Source organism: Argiope bruennichi, chromosome X2 (assembly GCF_947563725.1).
Source record: "Argiope bruennichi chromosome X2, qqArgBrue1.1, whole genome shotgun sequence".
Classification (NCBI taxonomy): domain Eukaryota; kingdom Metazoa; phylum Arthropoda; class Arachnida; order Araneae; family Araneidae; genus Argiope; species Argiope bruennichi.
In genome coordinates this window covers 41,455,405-41,474,187 of record NC_079163.1, presented here as the reverse complement: position 1 = coordinate 41,474,187, position 18,783 = coordinate 41,455,405, and the positions used below count along the sequence as shown (strand labels likewise).

At 29.3% G+C, this 18,783-nt stretch overlaps 1 protein-coding gene across 1 annotated transcript in view; it reads right to left on the bottom strand.

The window, feature by feature from the left end:
* Positions 1–18,783, bottom strand: part of LOC129961010 (pikachurin-like) — a 214,304-nt gene that overhangs the window by 5,540 nt on the left and 189,981 nt on the right. The window contains exons 7-11 of the mRNA XM_056074801.1: positions 15,903–16,028; positions 6,697–6,934; positions 4,724–4,952; positions 2,456–2,636; positions 892–970 (exon numbers count right to left, since the gene is read on the bottom strand). Of these exons, the coding sequence (XP_055930776.1) occupies positions 892–970; positions 2,456–2,636; positions 4,724–4,952; positions 6,697–6,934; positions 15,903–16,028 (853 nt within the window). The remainder of the gene's footprint in view (positions 1–891; positions 971–2,455; positions 2,637–4,723; positions 4,953–6,696; positions 6,935–15,902; positions 16,029–18,783) is intronic.

The window sequence follows — 18,783 nt, the reverse complement described above, 5'->3', positions numbered from 1 at the left end:
GAGTATTTTTATCATTTTAAATAGAAAGAGGTGGGTATCATGGCCATTGCTCTTGAGGTTGCATATCGGTATACGAAATCTATTTATTACATCTTTTATCAGGTGTATTTTAGAATTTTTTTAAAACTCTTCTCAAATGATATTGAAGGTTTTAGAACTTAGGCCTCAAAAATAAGCTATAATTAGCATTTCCATTTTTCTTGTTGAAATTCAGCAGTTAAGTTCAGTACGAAGAAGAGAAGGTGATGAAGTCTCATTTTTATCAATTAGCATATAGCCTTGTAAAGTGCTAATTATTTAAATTAATTCGCTATTCATTTTAATGTATATTCTAAAATAAACTTTTTATATTGATACTTTAACTGGTACATATTTGTGAGAGATTTTGTCAAACTTTTGCTGTATTGAAGATAATTGAAATTCAGTCTGAAAGGGAAAGTCAGTGGATTTAGTAAAATTCGAAAAAAAATTATTGGAGATGTTCCAATTTTGGATTTTATGGTCAAGATTGCTATATGCCGTGATGAAGTATGCTATATATTGTCAATTTTGTTATAAATTACTATTTATAATCTAGTCAAATTCTTAAATTTATTAAAATCGTAATCAATTTACTGACAAATAATTGAATTTTCATTTTAATTTGCTATTAATTTTAATTAAAAAATAATAACTTTCTGATGTACAGATATATTTTCTTTGCTAGGACTTTAAAAATTGTTTTAGTTTCAAATGCTAAAAAAATTCATTAATTATTATTATTAAAAATTATAAATTATAATTTATAAATTTCTAAAAAATTTATATCAGCATAGAAATTTACGCTTCAGGTGAACACATTTTCATTAATAAAAACATTGTTATTTTAAATATTAAGTAAATAATAAATACCTCTTAACAACATTTTCATCCAAATAGTGGAGATAACTTGCTCCTGTGAACATGGGCTCTGCAATCATTTCTGTAACTTCTGAAAAATCACATAAAGCTCATTTCATTCTCAATATTCATATAAAGTCATTGGATGAATTACAAACTAATACAGGATTAATAAAAATTAGTTTTTTCCTAGAATGCATTTTGTACGTAAGATTCGGACTGTGTTCAAAAATTACATATACTGATAAATACGTATTTATAAATCTATCCTGTAAATGATAAAATAATTTTATAAATAAAGAAAACAATTCATTACTTATAAAAACAATTACATAAATTGTTTTTTGTAAGTGATATTAAACAAGGATAAATGAATTGGACAACTGCAGATTTCGTATTCCTTATAAATTCAGTTCGAGGTACGCAATTTAAAGATAGCACAGTAAAACGACTTTTTATGACATATCTGAACACTGATTGATAAGATTTTTGTAACAACTGTATCGAAGTATCTTTATTAGATATTAGTGAAATCAAGCAAGTTTGTTAATGGAATGGTCAACTTCAATGCCTTTGATTGAATAAGACCTCTTTTAACTAGTGTATTGGAAGATAATTAGCAGAATGAGTTAATAAACAATGCTTTTACTGAAAGATTAATAATCTATTTTCAATATATCTAATATATTATAAGAAACTCATTCTATTAACTTATAGGAGGGAAAAGAAAATTTACTATCCGAGCTTTTTCGATCCCTGCATAATTTCTCAAAATTATATCAACTTCAATAAAAAAAGAAAATAAAAAATAAAGTCAGAGATATAGTTTTGATTCAAGTGGGAAATCACTGAACAGCCTGTGATATTCAAAATAATTTAAATTCCTAGTTAATTCATTGTTCCTTTCCGCAAAGTCTGAGGTGTCCGGATTAGATACTTCAACAGTAACTGACACTTTAAGATAATTTGTTCAGATTAGAACGAAATAAAACTCTGTTCTTATGTAATATGAAGTGACTGTACAAATAGTACGATTTTTTTTTATATCGGAATTCCTGTTTTGCTCAGAAAAATGATATAACACATGTCACTCAGAAACTAAGAGGAACTGAAGAAGATAGAGATTCTAAGTGATTGTCATAAAATATAAAGATCATTTAATTCTGTATCTCAAAATATAAAATATATTATTTCTGTTATTTTTTTCGAGTATTAAAATTTTGACAAGATAGCATCCCTTCAAATATTATCAATTTGCAAATCATTTATTATTTTATTTTGTTAACTGTACAAATCAATGAAAACATTCTTTGGGAATTATGCTTGTATGAAGGATTTGCTTTTCAGAAATTTTTAGCTTAACTTTTAGAATATAAAATGCTGCAAATTCACAATAGCTTTACAAAGCTTTATATTTTAAAATATTTCTTATTTTGGTTTTCTCATTAAATTTGAATTCAACTTTAATGTGGATAAAAATACCATAGAACTTCATATTATTTGATTAAAAAAAGTATCCTTTATTAATTTTTAGGCGACTCAATAATCGTCATTGTTTACACGAAATAATTCATACCTTTTTCGCAGTTATTTCCAGCATATCCTAAATGACAGTGACAAGAATAGTATGCCATTTTCGGTTCACAGTGACCTCCATTCTTGCATGGTTCTTCAACGCACGAATGAAGGCAGTTGGCAACATTAATTCCTGCTAATGCATCATCTACAAGTTTCAGAGGTTTTCCGTTGATAACAACCTAAAAATTTAATAACAAAATTTAGTAAAAATCTAATATAATATTAGATAAATAAATATTAAACAACTGGTGTAAAATTGGATCCTTTTAAGGAAAGATATGAAGCTTGTGACAATTTTATATATTGAAATTTTTGTCATCTTAGAAATGACACAAATTTTCAAAGAAAATAGAAGACACAAAGAAAATAGAATAATTTTCTTTGGTAAATGTTGAATAGGTATCCAACAAACGAAGCAGATTTTTTTTTCTGCTTCGTCTTGCAAAAATGAACTCTATACGGTCAGTCTTATATGAAAATGTCGTATGTTAAATTTGCCAACACATTTTATTATTGTCATTTATTAATTACAACTGCTCTCAAATTGCTGTATGTGATATGTAGTGTTATCAAAAATGCCATATATCTCTAATGGTTCGTCCTGTTACTTCAAGATTTTGTATTCTTTGCTATGTGTTTTTTTTTTACACTCGGTATTTTGATATAACAGTGACAATATCTCTCTCACACAAAGAAGAATTCTGAATGGAAAAGATAATCTTGAATATTACGAGACAAATCTGCGAGAAGTTTTAATTATTTTGTAGAAAACAACGGAAAGAAGATTCGGAAGTTTTAAGTATGACCTATAACGGATGAGGCAATGATTTTTATTCGAAACATTTTCCCCTAAATTATGAAAAGTGTTTTCAATCAACGTCTCGTTAACAGATTTAGAGATAGAAATCAATATTTGAAATTTCATATCAGAATATTTCTTTATAAGCTTTCCGAAATAAATTTTGAAGGTATATTTAAAATTATAATATGTTTAAAAATTCGCCAGTGTCTCATTTATTCTGTATGCACTAAATTTTCAATTGCAATCTCAAATTACTTTTAGTTGTTATTACTTATGGTACCTTATAAACTTTTATATTCAGTTACATTTTGTTCTACAAAAAACAAACAGTAATTTTATTGTATTTTAGAAGTCCAGATTTCAGGCCAAGTAAATATTAGAAGAATGATCTTTCCCCGTAGATAATTCCTTCAAACTTGCTATAAATAAGCTATTTCCTTGTCAATTATTTCTTTCTGTGTAAACAAACATTGAAAAGATCCTGGCAATCCAAAGTAGATCATCGAAGTAAATTAAATTCTTTTTTCAGCTTATTCATCTAATTTCAAGGACAGGAATATAGTTAAGACTTTTCAATATTTTTTCTCAGTGCAGTTAGTTTCTTAGTAAGGAAGAGAGTTTTGCAGATAAGTCTAACGGATGCCGGATCAATAACCCCAACCTTGGCGATGAACTTGACGATTTTAGTGATAAAAACTAAGGACACAGAATATACAAGAATCTTGGAGATACCTATTAGAACTTGAGCTCCAGCGTTTGTTTTTGCCCTTTCATGGGAGCTATAAAAGACAGAGTGTCTAGTCGAGTAGTCGAATGTATTCTTTCCGTGGAATTTGGATCTCCTGCGAGTTTTTATCTTCGCGTTTTGTATTGTTGTGTTTGTTTTAAGACGATTTGCTGCTGTTTACTACAAAAGCTGTTCTAATGTACGCTTCGACTGCATTTTGCTTCTGTGTAGAATAAAGCCTTTTTTCGTTAATAAGACTGTTGGACTTTTTACTGTGCACCCTGCACAATTTTGATTTCTCCCTTAACAATATAGTCATTGCAGCTAATGAAGTTTTATGGTTTGTAGATGACTGCTTTAAAATTGGAGAATATCTTTTAGGTCAAGAAGTAACGATACAAGTTAGTATTGTTAGCAATATTATTGTTTTATTACAAATTAGGTAAAATAATGTATGCATTCTTTTCACAGTGCTAAATATGGAGAGCAAGAGCTAATAGTTAGTTGTATGTTAAAATGCTGACCTGTTGAGCACTCTCGATTGTATGCCAATTTGTGATGCTCCTTTAATACGTGAAATTATGTTTTTAATTAGAGATAAAATTCAAGCTTGGTCAAAATTGACAATCGGAATAGCATAATTAAAAAAATGCAGAATGGTTGACCCACTCTGCCTCCTTTCGCTCACTAAATGAATATATTTCATGCTAATAAGAAATTAAGTCAAGAAAAGATACCTTTTGAATGCAGCCTGTAAAAGATTCTGTAATGGAAGCTTTCCGAGCTACATCTCTTGCATCATGAACTCCTCCAATGTACATATTCAGAGGAAGCGATAATTGAGTGAAGGCTCCTGGAGAAGTACCCTCTACTTTAGGTTGGTCATCAACTTCTAGAATCCCATCGCGCCCAGTACGGGAAATAAAAACCGTGTGCCACACTCCGACAGCTAAAGGTTCTACACTCCTGAAAACAAAAGGAGAAAGCTATTTGATTATTCAATGTCAAATAGACAATGCGTGATGTTTTAGTAAAGAAAATTAGAGATGGTACAAGTTTCAAAGGCATTATCAATGAACTGTTATCTCAAAAATTGATGGACCGAAATAAAACTAATTAAATAGTGCTACTACTTCATTTTATTAACTTGTTCGTGCTTGATACATACATCTAATTATCGCCTCTCATAATCATAAGCCAACATTAAATCTTTCTAAGATGTTGTAATTCGAAACAAAAATTACACATAATCCATAAACATCTTAAATATTTTGTGGATTTTTAGTTGCACCAGTACAGCAGGATATTCCCGAAAAAAAAAGTATAATAAAATGAGATAGTAAAGAAGGCGAAAGAGTTAAGTGGTTAATACTGTGGTGAAAGCTTATAAGCCAGTTAACAGCTTCGCTACACGAGCAATTGCTTTTGTATTGTGGTCATGTTACTGGGCTGCGAACCACAAGGTCCCTTGTTCTATCCACGTTTATACCAATTCACCACATTGGTGACCCGGACGTGATTTGAACACGCAACCTTCCGCCACAATACATAGAAAAAATAACAGCCCAGTATTCGTTTATTTTTAAAACTTTGTAAAGACATGATGTGAATATAATAAATAGAAACTCAGAAAGCAGCATAATAATGAAGATTATTAACAATTCACTTCCTATTCTGAGTTATATGAAATGGAAGGATTAAAATTATTGTTGCAAATTTTAGGATTGACCGATTTGCTGAAGCGAGAGGACAATCTTTGATTTCAGATAGAAAACAAGGGAAACTTTTTTCTGAAATTAGTAATGTTCAAAGTAGTCTGGGCCATATTTTATATTAATTTTACTGCTTAACATGTAAATAAAGTAGGCAACTTATAATTATTTATAATTCAGATTATGAAATTTGCAACATATTTCTGTAACCATAACTGATAATCAAACATTTTTTTAGATGCTATCAGTAGAAAGTATTCTTAAACAAATGAAAGCTTTTTATTTTTTAGCATTGTTGAAAACTGTATCATTTTTTAAAATAGTGTAACGGGCTTTTCGTGTAAACTATTTATATTTCTAAGTCAATTTATATTGCCAGTCAAAAGCAATTTATAATTCCAAGTTTAAACTTAAAATTGACATTTTACAATGTTGGGAGATGCTAATTTTAAGTTTCGTTTTGTCTGTATAGGTTGAAATAATTTAATGAAATTTGGCCTTTGCCGCTTTAAGCAACTAAGTCAATCTTCCAGTTGGTTATCATTGTGCAATTAATTACTCTTGTAGTCATCAGTATTAAATCTTTTTTTCACTTGATTCACATATCCATGTAAAGACATTTCCAGAGGGATTTGTAAGAACAACGGACTGTTCAAGTTATCCTATCATTTCTTTTAATTTTAAAGATGTTAAATAATTTTAAGTGAAGAATTCTCATAAAAGAATTTGAATGTGTTATTATTAAATTGTTTTAGAATGCTTTTATTTGTACTGAATCAAAATCAGGAGGAAAGGAATGAGGTTCCAAGTTTTGTTTATAAATTTAAGCTCACATTTCGAGAACAGTTTAAATAAACGCATGATAAATATACAGAAGAAATAAATAGATTAAGAAATGAATTTCAACAAAAATAAAGGGTTTGAAGTTATTGTACCTTTCCTGCTTATCAAAGCAATTGCTTTGAAATAAATTTTAAAGTGAAAAAGAAGTTTGTTACCTGATCACAGCAGCACCTGTCCCCAGGTCAAATCTGAATTCCAAATAGCCGTTTACTAAATTAAGAGTTATAAAATCTCCTGTGCCATCCATTTTATAGCCATTGTAGAACAACACACCATTTGGTCTGTATGGTTTGAAGACAATCTGAAGTTCAATGAAAGAGAGAACGGTGTTACTTAGACCAGGATACTGAAGATACGAAGAACCATTGAAGAGTGGAACAATCAACTCCATTGCTGTAAAAGAAAGAAAATGTCGATGTCAGTCAACACGCTTTGTCTAAAGAGTGCAGATAGATAGGAGAGGATATTTGTAATACATATTTTAGTAATCAACAAGCTTTGTCTGAAGAGTGCAGATAGATAGGAGAGGATATTTGTAATACATATTTTAGTAATCAACAAGCTTTGTCTGAAGAGTGCAGATAGATAGGAGAAGATATTTGTAATACATATTTTAGTAATCAACAAGCTTTGTCTGAAGAGTGCAGATAGATAGGAGAGGATATTTGTAATACATATTTTAGTAATCAACAAGCTTTGTCTGAAGAGTGCAGATAGATAGGAGAGGATATTTGTAATACATATTTTAGTAATCAACAAGCTTTGTCTGAAGAGTGCAGATAGATAGGAGAGGATATTTGTAATACATATTTTAGTAATCAACAAGCTTTGTCTGAAGAGTGCAGATAGATAGGAGAGGATATTTGTAATACATATTTTAGTAATCAACAAGCTTTGTCTGAAGAGCGCAGATAGATAGGAGAGGATATTTGTAATACATATTTTAGTAATCAACAAGCTTTGTCTGAAGAGCGCAGATAGATAGGAGAGGATATTTGTAATACATATTTTAGTAATCAACAAGCTTTGTCTGAAGAGCGCAGATAGATAGGAGAGGATATTTGTAATACATATTTTAGTAATCAACAAGCTTTGTCTAAAGAGCGCAGATAGATAGGAGAGGATATTTGTAATACATATTTTAGTAATCAACAAGCTTTGTCTGAAGAGTGCAGATAGATAGGAGAGGATATTTGTAATACATATTTTAGTAATCAACAAGCTTTGTCTGAAGAGTGCAGATAGGTGGGAGAGCTCATTTGAAATGCATATTTTAGTTTTATTAAAGATTTTGACAGTTGTTTTCATTATAAAGTTATAAAAGATGTAAATTCAAATTGAAGGGGAATTCAAATGAAGCTGTGATGACGTTTAAATTAGTAACACAAAATCAACTTATTTAAAAAAAATATTATTTTTTTATAAATTATTTGAATAGTTTAGCAAAAGAGTGAATTATTCATATATTTATATTGATCACAGCAAGTGCTCCCAAATTGTGAGTCGTGGTAAGATCTTGAAAGTATATGAATCTCACCACAATTTGTAAAAACAGAATATGGACTAAAAAATTTCATCAAGTCGCATGATAATAATATGACAAAAAACAAACAAAAAAACAGCGTAATACGTAAGCAAGCGATTCGTTCTGGATGGCAAAATATGAAGGGGACGAATAGATGACGTATATTCTAGTAGACTAGATGCTAATACACTTTCCGACTAGTAGATGATGTATATACGGAACTGGCTTTCTTCATATAATTCATCTGTCGCTTCGTCCGTTGCTTTAATATGCGTCGTCGTTTAATGTTATATTCCATACAGATTCTTAGACCCCACCCACCTAATCAGAAAGTACTTTTTATTAAGAACGTTCATTTAAGTTCGTGTACGCATTAATTTCGAAGTTTTCCTTTATCATTTGAGTGACCATTTATTATACTAAAGAATAAACGTTTTTTCTTCGTAAAAGTTTTTGACCAATAAAACCCCTTTTAGAAAGAATTTACACTGTTCCTCTATGAAAAAATTCAGTACGCCGAAAATGAAGTGAGCCGCTATAGATTCGGTTTCTAAAAAGTGAGTCACAATGTTTAAGAACCCTGGATCACAAAAATACGTTCATCAATTTTTCTTTCACTTACTATTACGGTATGCATTTTTTTCCTTTTTTTGTTTTCCTGTTTATACATTCATTTGGGGTTGGGAAAGGATTTTAATGCAAAGATTTTGTAGGGGAATATTTTTGAGGTTTATACGATGTTCTTGTTTGACGAAATGTAAAAAGTCTCAATATAGATAAACACAATCTAACATGCATTTATTTATTCCTTAAAAGGGAAAAACTTCCAAGGGAAATTCGCGCGTTCTCACGTGGAATCAGTGTTTTCAATATTAGAGTGCTCGAAACAAAAATTACACAGATGATTGTTTCCTAAGAGAGAAACTTTACTGAAAAGTTGAAATGAATTAATAGGGATTTTTCTGAAGAACTGAATGGGTTTATGCCAATTAATTATTGCTTTCGACTGCTTCCTAAGAGAGAAACGTTAGTGAAAAGTAGCTATGAATCGACAGGGATGTTTCTGAAGGAATGAATAGGATTATGAAAATTATTTACTGCGTCCTAAGAGAGAAAGCAATGAAAATTTCCTAAAGCTTCCTAAATGTAGCAATGAACTGATAAGGATTTTTCTGAAGGAATTAATAGGATTATGTAGATTAATTATTGTTTTCCTTTCGTGGTTCACTATTACTTAATTAAAAATATACAATTAACAACAGTTAAAGGAATAACAGTCAAACATGGTTTTATCTTCCAAACAAACATTTGAGCATTAAAACTTTATCTCTAAATGGTCAGGTACTTTGTTGGATAATGGTGGAAAGGTGTAATTTATCGACATATAGTTTTATAGGGTGCTGGCTTTTACAATTATCCAATTAAATACAGATGTTTGAAGAAAACACATTGTCATATTCTCACACTACCTAGCACAATTTCCACGCACTTTATGAACTGATCTTTCTTGTATTTGTTTTGATTATTAGATACAATATTATTTCTAAATAATAAAAATAATCTTAAAATATAGCAATAGCATTATATTTTTACAAAAGACTTTTGTATCATGAAAAAAAATTTATACAATTTTTATAAAAAAACGAACTTTATAGTTCAAGAATGGCTCCACCATTGAGATAACTTATGTAGTGGGAATCACAGCAAGAAGTTAATTTTAATGTTGTGTGCATTATAATTTGCATCATTTCCAAAGGAACTAAGTTAAATAAAGCAATCTCGGGAAATAATTAGACATAAATTAGAGGAAATAGTTCATACCGTTAGCTTTTCTTGCCGAAAATTATTATTCGTTATTAAAAAAAAAAATTAAAGATATAAAAGAAACTTAGGAATACTTGATTTTCAAATTTATGATTTATTATAGATTAATTTTTAAAAATTACTAATAAATTTTATTTATTCATTTATATCTAGATCATGTTGCTATTTAGGCCCATCAAGTCCTCTCTAAAGCAAATTAAAAGCGCTAAGGGAAAAAAATTACACCAATGAGGCCAAAAGGCCCTATATGCTCGAAAAAAGTCAACTGGGCATTCGGGCTAGTTACTGAGATGGAAAAGAAATATTTTTAGCAATGTGAAAAAATAATTACTAACGAAACACCAGGATTACCATAGTTAATTCCTTTATAAGAAATATGATGTTACGCAGCAAATAATGCCGCATAGAACAAATACTTCCAGAAATATCGGTAAAATTAGAAAAGAAAGAAAACGATATATACATAAAAAAGAGCAATGTCACGTTGTAGTTCTGCCATGCAATCAAATGTTTTATTACTTTTACTCACGAAATAGATATATTAATGTTAACAAAAAAGGATAAAGAATGTCATGAATTTATTATCCTTGAAATGTTTTTAAGTACTTGTATACATACGATAAAAAAAATAATAAGGATCAATCATAGCAGAACATTTCATTTCAATCTTTTTTTTTTTTCAGAAGAAAAATGCTCCTCATTAATGTAGAAATAAGTGTTGAAAATCTGTTACTAAATTCTTTTAGCATGTTCGTATTAATTGAATAAATTTAATTATAATGACGAAATACTTGAAGTAAGTGCTTAGCACTGAAATGTCTGACTGGAATGAAAAAAGAATGTTTTCATTTACAAAGAATTCTTCCCTAGATCGTTTACTACATTGATAAGAATACATTGTTGAATTAATTAAAAATAAAATAATAAATACACAATTAAATAATTCAACTAAGAAAGCTTAATTGGATGAAAAAAACTGTAATCGTTCAAAATCTTTTAGGACAGTAAGTCTGAGGAATATGTTAGTTAAAAGATAAACTAAGACAATTTCTTGTCTGTAGCTTTTGTATGTTTTAGCATTATTATTATTTTCTATTTCAAGAACATGTTACTCTTGCTTAATGATATTGCTAGAACCGTGTTATTCTCTTTATAGAAAATTTGTGCGTTTAAGTAGTTTACCCTTCAATTTATTTTTTATTTATTTATTTATTTTTCTGCTTTTTTTTAACTGAATTATAAAATTTCATTTACCAAATATACATGTCATGTTACTCTAAAAAAACATTTAATCAGTATGTGAATTCTTTGAATTTGCATACTTTATGTGTATTTGGATTCCCCCACCCTACGGCTAAATTTTTTCTTATTATTTTGTATGTAAATTACCAACTGATAATTTTATCATCACTCTCTTTCGTCCGCTAATAAACAGTCTATCTAAAAAAAAAAAAAAAAAAAAAAAAAAACCATGATGCGAAATGCTAGTTCAGCAACAATTTTACTGTGGAATTTTTCACATCTCACCTGTTACATAAACAATTACATATCTTTAAGTTTGTTTTTTCATGTAATTTTAAGCATTTTTTTCTCCCTTTTCTGCACCAGATTTAAATATTTCTATGCTCACAATTATTATTGTTATTAATAATAACGTTTCATACTTCTCCATTTTAACTCATACCCATCCCAAATTGATTAGGAGTAATCTATGCTTTAGGTACACGAAAGTCACGTGGCATAATAGCAATATTTTTATGTTTCATGTTAGAAAGTACAATTCGTTGGAAACAATTTTATTATTTTTGACGGCGCTAGATTATCCTCAAAAAGTAGAACAAGCATTTATTTTCTTAACTATTCAATTAAATATATACTTCCAATTGAAAAGTTTAATCAAATAGGGCACCCTAATGTATGAAAATGTTTTGGCTTCTGCAGAGGAAAATAATACAAAATCACAAAAATTAAATTTTTATACGGCCTCCATGACGAAAAATTGTTAATGAGTAACATGTTTTTACAAAAAATTAAATTATTTGTTCCTATAGTCTCGATTAAATGCAAGACCTTTCTTTTCATCTGGAAATCGCTAATCACCCAGATTTAACCCGGCATTGGAAAAGTTAGGTCAATCTGACCCAACAAAATAGCTCTATTAACATTTTTTCACAGTCCTATAGACGAGTGAAAATCGAACTAATTGGTTAATACTGCAAATAAACTAAGGTTTAATCTTATAGAGAAAGTAAACGATGTTCATTGATTTTTCGAAAGACTGCGACATTTTCAGATTTCTCACGTAATTCTACAATTTTCGTATGAATAAATTTTAATTAGCACAAATTTGTTGATCCGAAATGCTATAAAATTAATCTTAAAAATAACTGTTAAATTTCTCATCCTTATAACAGCGGTTTTCGTTTCAAAGAGATTTTAGAAAAATGAATTATGCATTAAAACAGAAACTTATATTAGGATAGAAACGATTAGGTTTAACACAAGGTATTAGCTTATAAATTTTTGACGAAAAGTAAAACATTTATACTTAAGTACCTGAATATAAAGTATGCTTAAATATCTGAATATAAAGTATTCTTAAGTATCTGAATATTAAGCATGCTTAAGTATCTGAAGATCTATTACTAATAAGTATCTGAATTTTTAAGTAAACAACGAAAAACTGTCTGTTATAACTGACTTCTACGAAAAAAGAAAAGAAAGTGACATGAACTATAAGAATATGATTGCAATATTTTTATAAGACATATTTTCGTTTAGCGGATTTTTTTTCTGCAATTTTTATGTTAGAAAATATGTTTTGCTTTTATAGTAAAGTCTTACAAGTGCTTCACAATAATATGTGACGACGCGCTTTGATTTTTCAAAAGTCACCCAGTAAAAACTTAGATTTTGAAAGCATTTCAAATACATTAATTAAAATTTATTTCAATGCATCCGTTTGAATCTACATTGTAAAGTGATTCAAAAGGTATTTTCAATTTTTTTTAAAAGCTGTAAATAGGTGCAAATGACAATCTTTAATTAAAATTCTATTTGTCGTTTTTTTTTTCATTCTATTCTAATTTAACGGCCTGAAGCAACATGAATTCAATCTGAATAAAACATTACCACCTAATGGCTTCGATCAATTCAGGGAAAAAGTACTTGCTGATGAATATTCTAGATAATTCTCGATAACTATTTTAAAGTTATTATTATTATTTAGACTTATTTCATGTTTTCAAAGGCAGAATTTTATAACAGATTTTTTTTCACACACTGATGTGAAAAAATCTTAAAATAGCGTATATTCGTGTTTTCTCAATGACAATACACTTTTTAATGTTTTCTGAATTTAATTATAAATTAATCGATTGATTGAAGTTTTGATTCTATACACGTAGTATCGCCTTGTAGAGAATTTCAGAAAAAATTATTTTCCAGATTTCATAATATTCATGAAAAATGAATTATAGATTAAAGGTTAAAAGCCAGAAGCAAATGTAACTGAAATAAATAAATTTTATTTTTTAGTACACTAATAAAAGCGTGTTTACAATTTTTTTTTCGTGTTAATTTGATTAACTTTCATTTTCCAGTTGGTGATGAAAATAATTCAGTAATCAGAAGAAAAGTTCACATGAAATAAAAAATGAGCTGAATTTATTTTCTTTCCTTGAAATTAATTATCGAGCTACTGACATGGAAAAAATTTTAAATATCTAAATTAAAAATGTGTTTATATATTAAAAATTTGTCATTAAAACACTTAGATTATTTTATATCTTTAATTTTTTTCCATAAAATTGATTTATTTAGTCTTCACTTAATGATTATCGATTGTATCACGTCAGTTTTATTTTGGACTCCATTTTACATCATGAAAAAAAGAGATTCTCCAGAACTGTTTTAAGACAATATCTTGTTAGTTATTCGATGGTATGCATAGTTACGCTTGTAACATGACTGCGATATTCCATTAGAGAATTTATATGAGAAATTACTTCTTATTAATGCGATTTTTTAATTTTTTAGGCGTTTGTTTTCATAAAGCTTGAATGAAAATGAAATTAATATAGCCGTATTTTCAACAAAATGCTTCGAGAACTTAAATCGAGATTCAACAGTATCTTGAATATCTTTACAGCTCTTTAGTATGAATTACGCTAATAACATGCATTTAAAGTAGCTTTTGGTTTTTTTTAAAACTGTGCATACAGTAAAACATCTCTTAACGAATTTAGTTTTAGTTTAGTTTAGTTATATTAATGTCTCGTTGTAAAGCAACACTAGGGCTATTTTGGAACTGATCTCGTAATTTTGAACCACGGTCAGATGACGAGGACGACACCTGATTATTTAACGAGTATCTCGCATATCGAGTGATTCGCATAATGAACAAAACAAAATGTAAAAAAGTGACTCGTTTAACGGGCGATGCTATGTTGAATGAGTGCCGAGGAGATACAGTGACGTATACGCTGGATTGAGTGTTAAGCACTTGTTTGAAGAGAACCGTTAAACCTACATGGAAGAAGTTTTTGCCGGATAGCGTTGTCAAACGCGATTCCGAGAGGTTTGAGCGAAATGTCCATGATCCTTAATCGACAAAAACTGCGTCTTTGGCCAAGAAGGATAATGTTGACATCGATGAGTTGCAGGAAGAACGTGACAAGGACCATCGATAAATTTATGGGGCTGCGTTCCATGTCAAAGCAAGGAAAGAAAAAAATAAAGGAAAGCAAGAGATTTGTTCAGCTGAGAAGGAAATAATAAACTCAATAGAGAAATAAACTTCCAATGAAAGCATGGGAAATTATTTTATCGTACGTCGAGAAACATCGTGTCGTTTCTCATTTTCGCCAAATTTTGAAGCATTACTATAGACAAATCTCTTACAAGGATTACTGTCTTATATACATAAGTGAGGTTCCACTGTAGTTTTAAGATATCAGCAAAAAGCAAATAACTTCATTTATGTTAAGAATTGTTGGAAACAATAGTTTAATGTAATTTAAAAAAAAGCTAGTTTAAGGGCAGGATAATTTTTGTTACTTTTTTAAACGATTGCAAAATAACGAATATCTTCCTTAACTTTATTTAAGTAGGGTCAAAAACATTTTATTTAATGACACTTGCTCCAACATTGCATCACGAGTACAAGCATGAGAAGCTAATACCTCAGTATGTAGGTACTCGTCTCTCCCAGAGGTATAGAAATGGTTGTACCGTTTACTTAACGATCCTATCGCCAATGACAGAACGTACCTCCTTAGTGAAGAATCTGTATATGCACCACTCGCCATGGAGATTATTTCGAGCACACTGCAGTATTCTTTTGATTATCTGAGGTGGTCTGGCCATTTAGAAACACCAGAAGACTACTAAATGTTAGGGTGGATTTCATTATAAATATTCCATACGTTTCTAAATATTGGCAAGAATGGAGAACAAAATGCCCCACTTTTTTATTTAAATGGAAAATCAAAAACATAAAAATCTTCCTCTGTAGATTTCTGAATATGAAAGAATTCCAATCAACCAGAATAATTGGGACCAGCCATTGGGAAAAATTGGGACCCCATCTGGTTAATCAAATATCAGGGTAATTAAATAATTGACAAAAAAGTATTTCTTCGAGAAAAAATAAAATTTGCGGATAATGTATTGATTTAATAACTGCAGAATGTATGCTGATTAATTTTGTAATATTCAAGCATCACTCTCGAACATGTAAAAATCAGTTGTTTTGCTGTCTTTTTTGCTTTACTTGAAAAATTTTTTGTGAGTTTTTCTTTGTCTTTTCAAAGTTGTCTGGATAACAAGAGTTCGGATTATTGGACTTCTGTTGCAGCTTTTAATAACAACTTTAACGCACAGTATGTAACTTAGAATATGTAGAAAATGATGTAAATACAAAACTACACCATGTTAATTAGAAATGAAACACGTCCTGGAAAAATTCTATGATTTTCTGAGAATTCTACGGTAAATTCTATGACATGTTACCTGATTCACATTTGTCTCCTATAAAACCCAAAGGACACAGGCATACTCCATAATCAGGACTCGCCGCTACGCATTGGCCTCCATTTAAACATGTCACTTTACTGCACACATCTGCGCTGCATTCATCTAAACGAAAGCAAAAATAAAAGATTAAGAGAAAAGCATTTTGCAAAAATAAATTAATTTACAAATTGCTTAAGTTTTCTTATACGATTTATGTCTGGGTCTAATTATTTATAAAGACTTCGTACAAAATTGGATTTTATTTAAGAAATGCAGGGAACCATTAAGAAATTTATCTTAAGTCATTATAAATCACATTAGGGTGAATCTGTTTAACTGTTCATTCTGCATATGGGTCATTTGTTGCAGTCTATTCTATAAATAGAGCCTTTTATGGTGTACTTTGTATGGATCATAAATGGGGTTATGACCAATTATATGAGAATAGGCTGTTTTATAAGAATCGTACCACAGTTATTGAGTTATAACAATTCTTATCGTATCTCTTTGATAAATAGTTATATGAATTATTAGAAAACTGGATTAAAGGCGGGTTGCCTTTTAAAATTGGATCTGATTTTTTGAACTGTGATTCAAGAAATATACAGCAAGAGAAAAAATGCAGCATAATTTTTAATAACTGAAGAACTTGCTTAACTATTAAACTCATGATATTTATTAATTTAGTTAAATATTCAGAAAAATCCTATTTTAAAATATTTGAAACTAAATCTTCCTCTTAAGAAAAAAATTCTAGTTTATCAATTTCTAAGCTTTCTCTGACTTTTTAAAGGCATAGAAGTACAATATACTTCCTCATGATTTTATATGAGGAAGTATACTAACTTATAATATTACTAAAATAGAGTTCAGTAGATAACATAAATCCGGTAGCCCACTAATAGTACAGTACACTCCCGATTATCCGCGGAATTGGGTGGCGCGGCCGCCGCGGATAACAAAAATCGCGGATAATCCGAAAAAAGCTAAAAACGGGTATAGCAAAAGAGAAAACAGTCATTCCAACTTTGAAAAATCGTTTTATGTACAATAAAACGTAAAATAAACAGCAGAAAATGTTTAAATAACGCTTAATATTTTAGTATATCATTCAAAACTAACCTAAAACGCATTTTGTTAATGAAAACAGAAAAGTGCTTTGTATTTACGAGAGGCGTCAAGGATACACAGAAAAATTAATACATATGTACTATTTTAATACTGTAATGTATTATGTAATTACAAAAGCATAACTGTAAAACTGTACCTTTTTGAAAAAATCAGTCAAAAAAAAAAAAAAAAAACTTTATGTGGCAGGCGCGGATAATCCGCACCGCGGATAACCCGCCCGCGGATAATCGGGAGTCTACTGTATTACTTAAGGTGTACGTACACACTAGAAGATTTTTTTTTTTAAATTTTAACTTTAAAAATACAGTTTTTTCACAGTAGGTCATTAATATATGTTTAAACTCATTTCAGTGAGAAAAAAACCATATTACACTAATTATTAATTAATTAAATAATATTTAATGAGCTAATTAGCCTATTTTTTGAAACATGATATCTTAAATTCTAATTTGTACAGACACACAATTCTAGTTGGAAATTATGCTTAATATTAGCCTTCATGTTGTCTGCCTCAATCAAGTTATAAAAATACATAGTTTTTTTTAACAATTTTCTCATCAATGATGAATAAAAAAAAGCGAGATTTTTTCTGTAATTTTAACATTTAAACAGCTACTAAAAATTTATTTCTATAAATATAACTTTGATTGAGGCACAAAACATCTGCTATTTCATACAGATTATTTTGATATATAATTGTATTTGGTTAATTTCTTGTTGAGTTATGATTGTTTGAATGAAGCAACATAGTGGAAAAATAACATTCTTCGTAAAATGAGTTTTAAAAAAAACCGTAACTAGCGTTTTGAATGAAAGCACTTCAAGAAAAATAATTATAACTCGAGAAATATTTCGAATATTGACAACATCTTGGTATCGTTTGAAAGCTAAAGGATCAGAGAGCATTATTAAGCAATAAAAAAATATTCGATATTTTGAACGATTTTCGAAGTTTCAAGTGTTTACATACACCTTAACAGCGCTTTCGACTTTTTTTTTTTATCATGGTCTACCTCGTTGATCAATCACCCCTTGGAAATGAAGGACATAGATTTAAATGATACTGAAGTCAAATTTCTCTAAAAAAATTATAGTCGTGGATCAGGAATCCTTGATTTTTCAATACGATTAATGACTGACGTTCATAAGAATATCATAACGGAAGTTTATTTATTTGTTATATTTTGTAAGAAGAGAAAGACTGAAAACGGAAAACACCATTTATATTTTATGTCAGTGAATATTAATTCGTCCTACGATCTAGTAAAGAATTTTTGTTTGCCATTCTTTAAATGATGCTTTTTTCGAAAGGCAATTTTTCTAATATTTTAAGTGTTAAATAGGAAATCTCTGAATCCTTCTCATCCAATATTTTCAGTAATTTCAATAATAATATGGAAATTCCAAGGCATATATTTTAATAAAATTGACATGCCTCACGAAATATGTTGATTTGTAATATGACACAAGTGGCTTCAGTGACAGCGAGTTTTCTGTTTGTTGATTGTAGTAATAATCAAGAAGCGGGCAAACTTTTAAAATATGCTCCATCATACTGAAGCACATTTTATTTAAGGAATAATGCAGAAACTTGTTTTTTTTGTGCAATACGATTTATATTAACAGTACAATCTAGAGAAGGATGGCACCTGATTTGAATAACTCTTCAAATTTGTGACATTTTTTATTTTGTTATGCATCTTACCTATAATTTAAATAGGAAAACAGGTAATTGCCTAGGGGCCCT